At 45.7% G+C, this 12,229-nt stretch overlaps 1 protein-coding gene across 1 annotated transcript; it reads right to left on the bottom strand.

The window, feature by feature from the left end:
- Window positions 1-8,137: 8,137 nt before the first annotated feature.
- Window positions 8,138-10,166, bottom strand: LOC123084343 (WAT1-related protein At5g64700). The gene is made up of 5 exons (XM_044506000.1): window positions 9,895-10,166; window positions 9,140-9,494; window positions 8,870-9,028; window positions 8,583-8,734; window positions 8,138-8,309 (listed from the first exon to the last, which is right to left on the bottom strand). Exons 1-5 carry the CDS (start codon window positions 10,161-10,163, stop codon window positions 8,138-8,140), a joined length of 1,107 nt encoding a protein of 368 aa, XP_044361935.1. The 5' UTR covers window positions 10,164-10,166.
- Window positions 10,167-12,229: the final 2,063 nt, after the last annotated feature.

Below are 12,229 nucleotides of genomic sequence, written 5' to 3'. Positions count from 1 at the left end.
AGGAGGCCGCATTGTACTTCGGCCGCAAGGGCTGCAGTGTGCTCTTCTATACGAAGAGAGCGGTCCATATTTCCGTTCACTGCTATGACCCCGCGCGGGCCTAGCATCTTGAGCTTGAGGTATGCATAGTGTGGTACCGCATTGAATCTAGCGAATGCGGTTCGTCCGAGCAGTGTGATGTAACCACTGCGGAAAGGGACGATATCGAAGATTAGCTCTTCGCGTCGGAAGTTATCCGGAGATCCGAAGACCACTTCCAATGTTATAGAGCCCGTACAGCGGGCCTCTACTCCAGAAATGACACCTTTAAAGGTGGTTTTGGTGGGCTTAATCCTTGAAAGGTCGATGCCCATTTTGCGCACTGTGTCCTGATAAAGCAGGTTCAGGCTGCTACCTCCGTCCATAAGGACTCTTGTGAGGTGAAATCCGTCTATGATTGGGTCTAGAACCAATGCGGCTGAGCCGCCATGACGGATGCTAGTAGGATGATCCCAACAATCGAAGGTGATCGGACAAGCGGACCATGGGTTGAATTTGGGGACGACTGGCTCCATCGCGTAGAAGTCACGTAGTGCTCGCTTCCGTTCCCGCTTTGGGATGTGGATGGCATAGATCATGTTGACCATTTTCACCTGGGGGGGGGGGGGATTTCTTCTGTCCCCCCATGTTCGGACGCCGGGGCTCCTCATCATCGTCGCTGTGCAGCCCCTTGTCCTTGTTTCGGCGTTTATTTTGCCGGCCTGTTTAAATACCCAGCAGTCTCTATTGGTGTGGTTGGCTGGCTTGTCCGGGGTGCCATGAATTTGGCACAAGCGCTCCAATATACGATCTAGACTGGACGGTCCCTGATTGTTGCGTTTGAATGGCCTCTTCCGCTGACCGGATTTGGATCCGCTGAATCCGGCATTGACCGCCGTGTCTTCGGTGTTGTCGTCGTTGTTCCGTCGCTTGTGTCTGTTGCGCCGTAGCTTGCCATTGTTGTCACGGATGTCTGACGTGCCAGAATGTGGCGTAGTGCTGCTGCGAGCCAACCAACTGTCCTCGCCAACGCAAAAGCGGGTCATTAGTGTCGTGAGAGCTGCCATAGACTTGGGTTTCTCCTGGCCGAGGAGTCGGGCGAGCCACTCGTCATGGATATTATGCTTGAAGGCCGCGAGGGCTTCGGCGTCCGGACAGTCGACTATTCGGTTCTTTTTAGTTCGGAACCGAGTCCAGAATTTTCTGGCTGATTCTCCGGGCTGTTGAGTAATGTGGCTCAAGTCATCGGCATCCGGAGGTCGCACATATGTGCCTTGGAAGTTGTCAAGAAATGCGTCTTCCAGGTTTTCCCAACTGCCAATGGAATTTGCAGGCAGGCTGTTTAGCCAGTGTCGGGCGGGTCCTTTGAGCTTAAGGGGAAGATATTTGATGGCATGTAGATCGTCTCCGCGGGCCATGTGAATGTGGAGAAGGAAATCTTTGATCCATACCGCGGGGTCTGTTGTGCCATCGTATGATTCGATGTTTACGGGTTTGAACCCTTCTGGGAATTCATGATCCATCACTTCATCGGTGAAGTGGAGGGGGTGTGCGGCGCCTCTGGGCTGGGCTATGTCACGATGCAGTCCGGCTGCGTCTGACTGGTTGTATTCGGCCCGGCTGGATTTGCTGTTAGTGTATCCTGTATGATGGTCATCGTAATTTGTTGCGGCGCGCCCCCATGATCCGTAGATCGATCTTGGTTGTCCTGCGGTGTTATCCAGTTTATCGCGTAGGTCCTGAGTATTGCCCCGGGCCGTGGTAAACGGGTGTGGGGGTGGGGCTGGTATTCGGGCAGATATGCCGATTTATCCCGACCTCGAGGCGGCCGGTCAGCCCTGTGGCGCTTGAGTCCATATTCCTCGGCTTCCATGACTTTTGTCCATCTATCTGTGAGCTGATCTTGATCAGCTTGAAGCTGCTGCTGCTTCTTCTTCAGGCTTCTTGCAGTGGCAATAAGCCGGCAGTTGAAGCGCTCCTGCTCTGCGGGGTCTTCGGGTACGCCGAACTCGTCATCGCCGAGGCTAATCTCGTCTTCGGAGAGGGGCATGTAGTTGTCCTCCTCCGGATACCCGTCCGTCGCCTGTTTATCTGGGCTGTCATGCCCATCTTCCTGTTCGGCCTGCTCGAAGGCGGGCTGTTCGGGGATGTATTCATTGTCGGCACCGTCCGGATTGTTGTCGTCTTCGGTAACGGTATTGCCTTGGCGGGGCTTGGAGTGGCGCGGGCGACGCCCATGCTTTGCTTTCTTCTTGGAGGGGTTATCCTCCATTGCCTCATCGCCATTGGTTTCTTTCGGAGTGTCCACCATGTATATATCGTATGAAGAGGTGGTTGTCCACCGCCCCGTGAGCGGTGGCTCCTATACGTCTCCGGCATCATCGTCCATACCTTCGATGTCTTCAAAGTCGAAGTCAAGCACATCGGTTAAATCATTGATCGTGGCAATGATGTGGGTGGTGGGTGGGCAGTGAATTCCTTCGTCGCCTGCTTCCCACTCGAGCCGGACATAGTTTGGCCTAGAGCCTCCTGACAAAGAGAGAGACTTTAATGAGTTCAGCATGTCGACAAAGGGTGAGTGCTGAAAGATGTCTGCAGTGGTAAACTCCATTACTGGAGCCCAACCTAGCTCGGCTGGCTCAAGAGTGAGCGGACCGGGACCAATGACCGGATACGAGTCTGTGGGTCCGGGGATATAGGTCTCCACGGGGATGTGACCTATGTTCGGCTCCACTGCCGATGAGCGTGCGGCCTGCGGGGCGGGGTCCATCCCTCCGTCCTCGGGCAACCGCAACCTGTTCCGGATTTAGATCCGGGGCTATTGCAGGGATGATCTTCCGAGCATTGTCCGATAGCAGGTCTAGGCCGTGCTCGTCGTGACTGTCCGGCGCTCCTGGCACAGGCTCGAGTCTGTCGAAGATCAAGTCTCCGCGAATATCTGCCATGTAGCTCAAGTTTTCGAACCTGACCTGGTGGCCAGGGGCGTAGCTGTCGATCTGCTTCAGATGGCCAAGTGAATTGGCCCGCAGTGCGAAGCCGCCGAACACAAAGATCTGTCCGACGAGAAAAGTCTCACCCTGGACCATGTTGTTGACGATTGAAGAGGCCATCAAGCCTCGAAGCGACGACACAGAGGAACTCTCAATGAAAGCACCAATGTCGGTGTCAAAACCGGCGGATCTCGGGTAGGGGGTCCCGATCTGTGCGTCTTAGGCTGATGGTAATAGGAAGCAAGGGACACAATATTTAGCCAGGTTCGGGCCCTCTCGATGGAGGTAAAACCCTACTTCCTGCTTGATTAATATTGAAGATATGTGTAGTACAAGAGTAGATCTACCACAAGATCGTAGAGGCTAAACCCTAAGAGCTAGCCTATGATGGTATGATTGTAATTGTGATCGGCCTTCTAAGGACCATCCTCTCCGGTTTATATAGACACCGGAGAGCTAGGGTTTACATGGAGTCGGTTACAAGGAAGGAAATATAATATCCGGATCGCCAAGCTTGTCTTCCAAGCAAAGGAGAGTCTCATCCGGACACGAGCCGAAGTCTTGAGTCTTGTATCTTGACGCTTCTATAGTCCGAACGATGTGTACAGTCCGGCTGTCCGGATACACCCTTATCTAGGACTCCCTCACTCTCCCTCGACACTCGGCTGGATCGGAATTCAAGGGACATCATCGAGTTGTACCTGTGCAAGAACTCAGAGATACCGTGTTTTCGGTGCTTGATCGGTCGGCCGTGAAGACGTACGACTACATCAACCGCGGTGTGCTAACGCTTCCGCTTCCGCTTTCGCTCTACGAGGGTACGTGGACACACTCTCCCCTCTCGTTGCTATGCATCACCATAGTCTTGCGTGTGCGTACGAAATTTTTTGAAATTACTACGTTCCCCAACAGCAGACCCGTTGACTAAGCCTCTCTCATGAGCAAAACATGATCAGCACCAAGACTCCATGGGTGTTAGAATCATTACTGTGTAATCAAGATTATTGACTCTAGTGAAAGTGGGAGACTGAAGGAAATATGCCCTAGAGGCAATAATAAAGTTATTATTTATTTCCTTATTCATGATACATGTTTATTATTCATGCTAGAATTGTATTAACCGGAAACATAATACATGTGTGAATACATACACAATATAGTGTCACTAGTAGGCCTCTACTTGACTAGCTCGTTAATGAAAGATGGTTAAGGTTTCCTAACCATAGACATGAGTTGTCATTTGTAAACGGGATCACATCATTAGGAGAATGATGTGATTGACTTGACCCATTCTGTTAGCTTACCACTTGATCGTTTTAGTTTACTGCTATTGCTTTCTTCATAACTTATACATGTTCCTATGACTATGAGATTATGCAACTCCCGAATACCGGAGGAACACTTTGTGTGCTACCAAACGTCACAACGTAACTGGGTGATTATAAAGGTGCTCTACAGGTGTCTCCGATGGTACTTGTTGAAGTGGCATAGATCGAGATTACGATTTGTCACTCCGATTGTCGGAGAGGTATCTCTGGGCCCTCTCGGTAATGCACATCACTATAAGCCTTGCAAGCAATGTGACTAATGAGTTAGTTGCGGGATAATGCATTACGAAACGAGTAAAGAGACTTTCCGGTAACTATATTGAGCTAGGTATTGAGATACCGACGATCGAATCTCGGGCAAGTAACATATCGGTGACAAAGGGAACAACGTATGTTGTTATGCGGTTTGACCGATAAAGATCTTTGTAGAATATGTGGGAGCCAATATGAGCATCCAGGTTCCTCTATTGGTTATTGACCGGAGACGTGTCTCGGTCATGTCTACATAGTTCTTGAACCTGTAGGGTCCGCACGCTTAACGTTCGGTGACGATCGGTATTATGAGTTTATGTATTTTGATGTACCTAAGGTAGTTCGGAGTCCCGGATATGATCACGGACATGATTAGGAGTCTCGAAATGGTCGAGCCATAAAGATCGATATATTGGATGACTATGTTTGGACTTCGGAAGTGTTCGGGGCAAGTTCGGGCATATACCGGAGTGCCGGGAGGTTACCGGAACCCCCCCGGGGAGTGTAATGGGCCTATTGGGCCTTAGTGGAGAAGAGGAGGGGCGGCCAACGCAGGGCCACATGCCCCCTCCCCCTCTAGTCCGAATTGGACAAGGAGGGGGGCGCCCCCCTTTCCTTCCCCCTCTCTCCTCCTTCCCCCTTCTCCTACTCCTACTAGGAAAGGAGGAGTCCTACTCGCGGTGGGAGTAGGACTCCCCCCTTGGCGCGCCCTCCTCCTGTCCGGCCGCCTCCCCGTAGCTCCTTTATATACGGGGGCAGGGGGGCACCCCAAGACACACAAGTTGATCATTCATCTTTAACCGTGTGTGGTGCCCCCCTCCACCATAATCCACCTCGGTCATATCGTAGCGGTGCTTAGGTGAAGCCGCGTCGGTAGCTTCATCAACACCGTCATCACGCCGTCGTGCTGATGAAACTCTCCCTCGAAGCTCTAATGGATCGTGAGTTCGTGGGACGTCACCAAGTTGAACGTGTGCAGATCGCAGAGGTGTCATACGTTCGGTACTAGGATCAGTCGATCGTGAAGATGTACGACTACATCAACCGCGTTGTCATAATGCTTCCTCTTATGGTCTACGAGGGTACGTGGATGACACTCTCCCCTCTCGTTGTTATGCATCACCATGATCTTGCGTGTGCGTAGGAATTTTTTTGAAATTACTGCATTCACTAACACTCCCTTCCCCCTATATATAGAGGGGTAGAGGGAGGGCAGCCGCACCCCATCTATGCCACGGCGCTGCCCTCCCTCTCCCTCGTATTCCACCTTCTCTCCGCGTAACTTAGCGAAGTTCTGCTGAGATTTCTCTACCACCACGTCGTCGTGCTGCTGGAGGACTTGAGCTACTACTTCAACACCGCTCGCTGGACCGAGGAGGTGAAGGCGTCATCAAGCCATACGTGTGATGAACGCGGTGGTGTCGTCCGTTCGACACTTGGATCAGAGTTCACGGGACGGATCGCGATTGGATCGCGAAGACATTTTACTAGATCAACTGCGTTTCTTAACGCTTCCGCTTAGCGATCTACAAGGGTATGTAAATCCAATCTCTCGTCTCGTAGATGGTCATCTCCTAGATTGATCTTGGTGAGCGTAGGAAATTTTTTGTTTCCCATGCAATGTTCCCCAACCTAGTAGTGATCTTGTTCAAAAAAAGACTCACAATAATGAAATGTTACAAAAAATAAAATGATTTAAACTAATAAAGACTCATAATAATAAAAAGATTAAAGATCATAAAAACATTCAAAATAATAAAAATATTCAAAATAATAGTGCTCTCGTTCCACCTTATGACACGTCACAAGAAAACATAATAGTGTTGTGGTACCATCTTATGCCACGCGAGCACTAAAATTACTCACTGAATCAATTGTAGGTTCCACAAACAAGTGGCGTTCAATAAAATTCATACGCATGTACTAAGACCATAGCTATGACGTATCAGATATGCCAGCGCCACCAGTATTTGAAAAAATAGTGATGGCGTTGGTTGGAAATGAGGCGTCACCAATTTAGGTTCTGGCTAGTCATTTGTCTACTAATGCAAAGGCCATCATGAGCTCACCTAGCCCCTAATCGTCGATAGTGATTGGACGTAGAAATATAGTCGTCGGTGACGTCAAGAACCCACGTGGAGAAATCCAGGAACCGACCATGTCTTCATCGAAGTCAGCCGACGTTGAGGATGGTACGACGAGCATTTGGGGACTCAAGATGACGTAGAAGCCCTATCACTTGTTGTTGGCTGCTGTGTATGATGCTTGGATCATACAACCATCGTCGTACGCCTCATCTCTGCCTTCATCGTGCACAAGGCTGGGCGTCCACGTGTCATACTCATGTCGATCCACTGCTGTTGCACACCTTGTGTTCACCGTCAACGTGTCATGGTCGCTTCAATTATTGGGCCAGGCGCCACTAGCTCAGACCGATCCACATGAAGCTTAGGATATTTACGTGATACGTATGATTTATGGGTTGCATGGCTAATATAGGTTGGGCCTACAAGTTACGGAGATCTAACAGCTATACTTCCTCAACTAAGAGAAGGTTCATAATCAATTGCCAGATGCTTCTGATTTTGCCGGGATTGTTCTAGCCTATTTCTCCTTTTTCCGCTTAGCCCTTCATGAACATTTAGCATATAGTAATATATTAAATTGGTGCCTCGATTGCACACTATTTTACATGTCAAAGTCGTACGACTAATTCTACATGGGAGGGTAATTTGGTGGCATGTAATTGTGGTATGTTTCGCACTTAGTTGATCATGCAATGAATCTAATGATAATGTTTCAGCATTGTAAGGTGATAAAAAATGGCAAGATACCTTTTTTTACTTTCTCATGTTCTTCTTTACATGATCAACATTTATGTCTTCTTTTTTAGGATATTATTAGTTCTAGCCCTTTCGATAGGATTTACGAAACAAAATCATTTAACATCATTTTCCACGCGTACTCCGAAACTCATTATTTTAAATAAAGAAACTCTTACACCCCCTACCCATTGTCACTAGAGTATATGTTAATGTTAAATTTTGCATTACATTAAAATTAGTCAAACATTCAACAGTTTGACCATCTACATGAAGTAACATACCAACTAAGCACTAAGCTTGTAAGGCCTTGTACAATGCAAGGTGCTTAGGAGGTGTGCTTTAGAAATAAACCAGTGTTTTCTTAAACACCGATACTTATTTCTAGACGCTTAATTAGGCACCCCTATGGTATAATAAGCACTGTTACTTAAGGAAAACATGGGTTATTTTACTAAGCATCTTGCATTGTACAAGGCCCAATAGTACATAAACCATAAACAATGTATTCATAATTTATACATTTCTTATGCAAAACAATTCTTCTATATTACTGGTAGAAGTGTAACATTGAAGACCGCGTATTAGTGTCCAAATCGACATGTAACACATGACATATTTACTTCTTTTGTGCAAAAATACTACTCATGATATTACATATCTACTGCTCTCGTGTATTTGATTTTTCATAAAGTGTCTTGTCAATTTTACGTGTGCTAGTTGAGCTTTACACTTGTGATGTTAGTTCCCCCTCTTCATGTTTCTCCTGTATTGCCACTCTGTCTCCTTGAACTTGACTTTCCTCTGGCACCACTGATGTTATGTTATTTTCCTTTTCCTTGCTTTTACCCCATAGCACACTGTATAGGCCACCAACTAGTAGAATTCCTCCAAAAATACTGCAAAACCATGATTATTTTGATCACAATCACAATCATTCAGGATAATTAATTAAGAATTGTTAAAATGCTTGTGCTTCTATTTTTTAGCAATCTTTTGGTAGGAGAGCAGTTTTGTCTTTAGTTTTTGGGGTTTGGGTTGCTACCCTAATAGAATACAATTGATTTTCACTCATCTTAATTGTTCACAGATATATTCCCCACTTTGTCATTCGATTATGGTGTATGTTGCCTTTTCATGAAAATTGTTTATGTCGTGTTTCAAAGGATTACCTCCCGAAGTGGACAGCTTCCCCAAGAAAGAATGACGAACAAAGGATAGTGAAAATCAGTGCCAATGGACTCCACATCGCGACGAACACCGGCCCTCTCATCTCGGCACACCATGCCTGTAGGTACATTAACGCACCCGTTCCCAAGAAGGCCTGTAACAATTAACCGAGTGTGGTGTGTGTTTGTTGTGTGCATCAGCCTCATCACTTTGTACACTTATAAATAAAAATTAGTCAACTAGTTTTAATATTCACCAAGAGAATAAAAACAATATAGCACAAACTAACCGAGTAGAGGACTGCAAGGAGGCCAATGTCCAGCCCAAGCTTCCATTTGGTGAAGTCCCTCTCAACCACCACTGCCACAACAAAGGACTGGAGTGCACCAAACAGGCATTGCAGTGCTGTGGCCATCAGCTTCTTCGGATATTCTTTAAGCAATGGAACCTGCATGCATCACACATGCATTCATTTAAGACCATATGCAAATAAATAAGCAAGTAAACCTAATTGACATGCTGCATGCACATGCAAAATTATTTATTGATTACCACTAACCTGCAGGACAATCCAGAGAGACCAGGTTGCACATGCGAGGATGAGAAGGAAGGTGCCTTTGATCCACTCGGCGCCACTGCTGACATTGTTCGGCTTCTGAGCGAAGACGGGGTTGTGTGCGAGGGGGCGTATGGACGGGCCAGTGTAGAAGGCGATGACCAACACTCCGGCGAGGCAAAGAACGACACCGGCGAGCTTGCCTAAACCAGAGCGGCTCCTGAGCTTGACCGCCTCCATCCGCAGCAGCACCGCAAGGAGGAAGGTGGCGACGGGCATGGAGTTGGTGGCCGCCGACCCAACCGTCGCTGAGGTCTGCTTCAGGCTCACGTTGTACATGTTGAGGGTGAAGGTGTTCCTGCAATATGCATGGACATATATAGCATGATCAAATTATGATCATGGATGCAAAATTGATGTATGGATACATATGCACGGACCCCTGTAAACTTAAAACAAAAATTTTTCTAGTTTGTTTTGTTCTGAAAGTCAATATTGATGTGGCATTTTTCCCTTAAAATCAGAATTATTATTGTTATTCAATCGTTGGACCATCCCTTTTCCTTTCACAATTATTTTCTTCCTCTTGCTACCACAGTTGTCATTGATCTAGAATTTCCAATATTTGGAGACGTCAAGTGGTATTTTTGTCATAAAAAATTGGGGCTAGATTCAAAGTAAATTCAAATTTTAGCCAAAAATCATCTAACAATGTGGAAATGACTGATATTTCGGTGTGGGCCGAAATATGTATATACCCGAGTAAGGCGTATAGGAAGAGCTTGAAGAGCAGCCGGCATAATAATGCTGGTGCAGGTGTTGCGGTGGTTGACCGGCTCCGGCGGCAGGTGGAGTCGATAAGCGCGATTGGGATGAGGAGTGCGGTGGCGGCGGCGAGCCGGTAGAAGATGAAGACGTAGGTGTTGATGCCGCTGTCGAAGGCGGCCTTAGACACGACGAAGAGGCCCGTGTAGATGGCCTGGATTGCTACTGCCACCACGTAAGGCTTCTTGCTCCGATCGGCCATGGCGCCGGCCATGTAATGCTCGCCGGAACTACTCTGCTGCGGTGGTGTGTGTGTGTGTGTGACTTGCAAAAATGTGAAGATAGTACGTTGGTTCTGTTGTGCAGCATACGGTCCTGGTGGCTTATTTGTATGGAGCTAGTAGTTTGCACACATCATGCATGCGTCGTGGGCGGGGTTAGTGGAGACTGGAGAGTAAACGCGTGTGTGAGTCCTTGCTACCAGAATTAGTCGTCCAACACCGCATATGCAACGTATATAGCTAAGCACAAGTTTCACACCCTTCTTGTTCAGGCATAGGACTGATTAGTTGGTCATAAAGTACTAATATTTGTGTCTAAGCGGATGGACTGACCAGTTGAAGCAGGTGTGACCAAATCAGTGTGTTCAGACTCCCAAAATGCCAATTGCTCACCGGCCAAATCTTCAAGGACAACTTTTGGACATTAAATATCCCCCTCCTCTCCGTCCCTAATCACATTACCGATCTGTATCGGATAACCAAAATGGAAACATTATGGTCGTGTCACTAAGAAACATATTGAACATGTGCAATTATTGTTTTACACTATTACAAAAAAGTATAGTACCATTAGGAGTACTAGTTCAAGACCATGCCAAAATAGTATTTATAAAAGATATTTTGTGGCCTTCATCAATCCCACGTCTATGGACTGAAAAAACGTAGACGTGAGGAGAAATGTTGAAATATATTGCCCGTCTATCTCCATCAGTTCAAACTTTTGAATGGATTGACTGAAGTATAAATTCAATAGTATGTGTTCATACCGTATGTCATGTAGTATAGGTTACTGCCGCTAGCTAGCTCAATAGCATGTGTTAAAGAGAGAGCTATAAATCCCCATGTCTTGTTCCCCATTGCAAAAAATCCACAGGCATGGGGATTTGTATGGAGCTATGTTTATACAAACATGTATTATATATGTATATGCATGAGTACACACGTATGGTCTACTTAATTTGAGCTCAAGGTGATTGAACATGTGCGACTGAGGACATATAAAAATCAAATATCGTCGCCATTCAAAATGGAAGGCATGAAACCATTGGAAGGTTAACTTTTGCCGTTTACTCGACCACCAATATATGATTTATTATGTCGTTAAAATTATTGGTCTAACCAGGTTGAATTCACATGGATAATGCTCAGACCGTATGCTATTTCACATTTCTTTTGGAATCGGAAGCGGTGCCGATGCAAAAACGAATACAAAATTCCTCAGAATATGAGCGAAACACTGGAGCCGTGGTGGACTAAATTGGGTCAAAAAAGTATTCGAACAATACAAGAAAAAGATCCACATCAACGGGACAATACAATAAGTTGTTAGCAGTGGAGTACTACAGCAGCTCCAAGTAATAAATGTTGATAAAATGTTCCTGCCTTCCAGAAACTAAACAAATCATCACCATCATATCCAAACCAGAAACTAAAAAGCTAGATGTGTCAGCACCGTCAAACTCCACTATCAAACTGCGTGAAATGTGCGTTCCACAAACAATATCACGTAGCATGGTAGCAGCAACCTGAGTAGTATATTGTTTCCTTTCCATTTTGTCTTTTGCCCATTTTGTTTTCCATTTTTCAATTTTCTGTGTTTTTTGTTTTCATTTTTGGTTTCCATTACATCATTTTGAAAAATATGTGCGACTTATTCTTGAAGTACTTGAACATTGTTATGGCATGACCACTTTTTAAATTACACATTAAAAAAACATATTTAAATAACATGTTCATTTTAAACAAATGAAAAATTTAGAATTAACTATTTCTAAAAGGTGCAATATGTAAAAACTTTTCTAAAATTCATAGGTATACTTAAAAAATAGAAAAACACTTTTCTAAAATTCACAATTATATCAAAAAAATCATCAAATTTGAAAATAGTTCTTCGAATATGGAAAAAAAAACTTCATCAATTTTGCAGAACTTTTTGTAAAAACCATTGATTTTGAAAAGCAAATCAATTCTGTAAAAAGTTCACAAAACTGAAAAACAAATTTCACCGACTTTGGAAAAAGTTCACAAAATTTAAGAAAAGAAAGAA

Source organism: Triticum aestivum, chromosome 1B (assembly GCF_018294505.1).
Source record: "Triticum aestivum cultivar Chinese Spring chromosome 1B, IWGSC CS RefSeq v2.1, whole genome shotgun sequence".
NCBI lineage: Eukaryota > Viridiplantae > Streptophyta > Magnoliopsida > Poales > Poaceae > Triticum > Triticum aestivum.
The sequence above is the reverse complement of the archived record's forward strand: the minus strand, read 5'-3'. Positions and strand labels throughout refer to the sequence as shown.

Bases quoted from the DNA above. Each gene is read 5' to 3' on its own strand.
- LOC123084343 (XM_044506000.1), bottom strand. From the start codon at position 10,163: ATGGCCGATCGGAGCAAGAAGCCTTACGTGGTGGCAGTAGCAATCCAG. The intron at 9,495-9,894 runs GTATATACATAT...TGCATATTGCAG, and splicing joins TTCCTATACGCCTTACTCGG to GAACACCTTCACCCTCAACA. The intron at 8,735-8,869 runs GTTAGTTTGTGC...TAATTGTTACAG, and splicing joins TCCTTGCAGTCCTCTACTCG to GCCTTCTTGGGAACGGGTGC.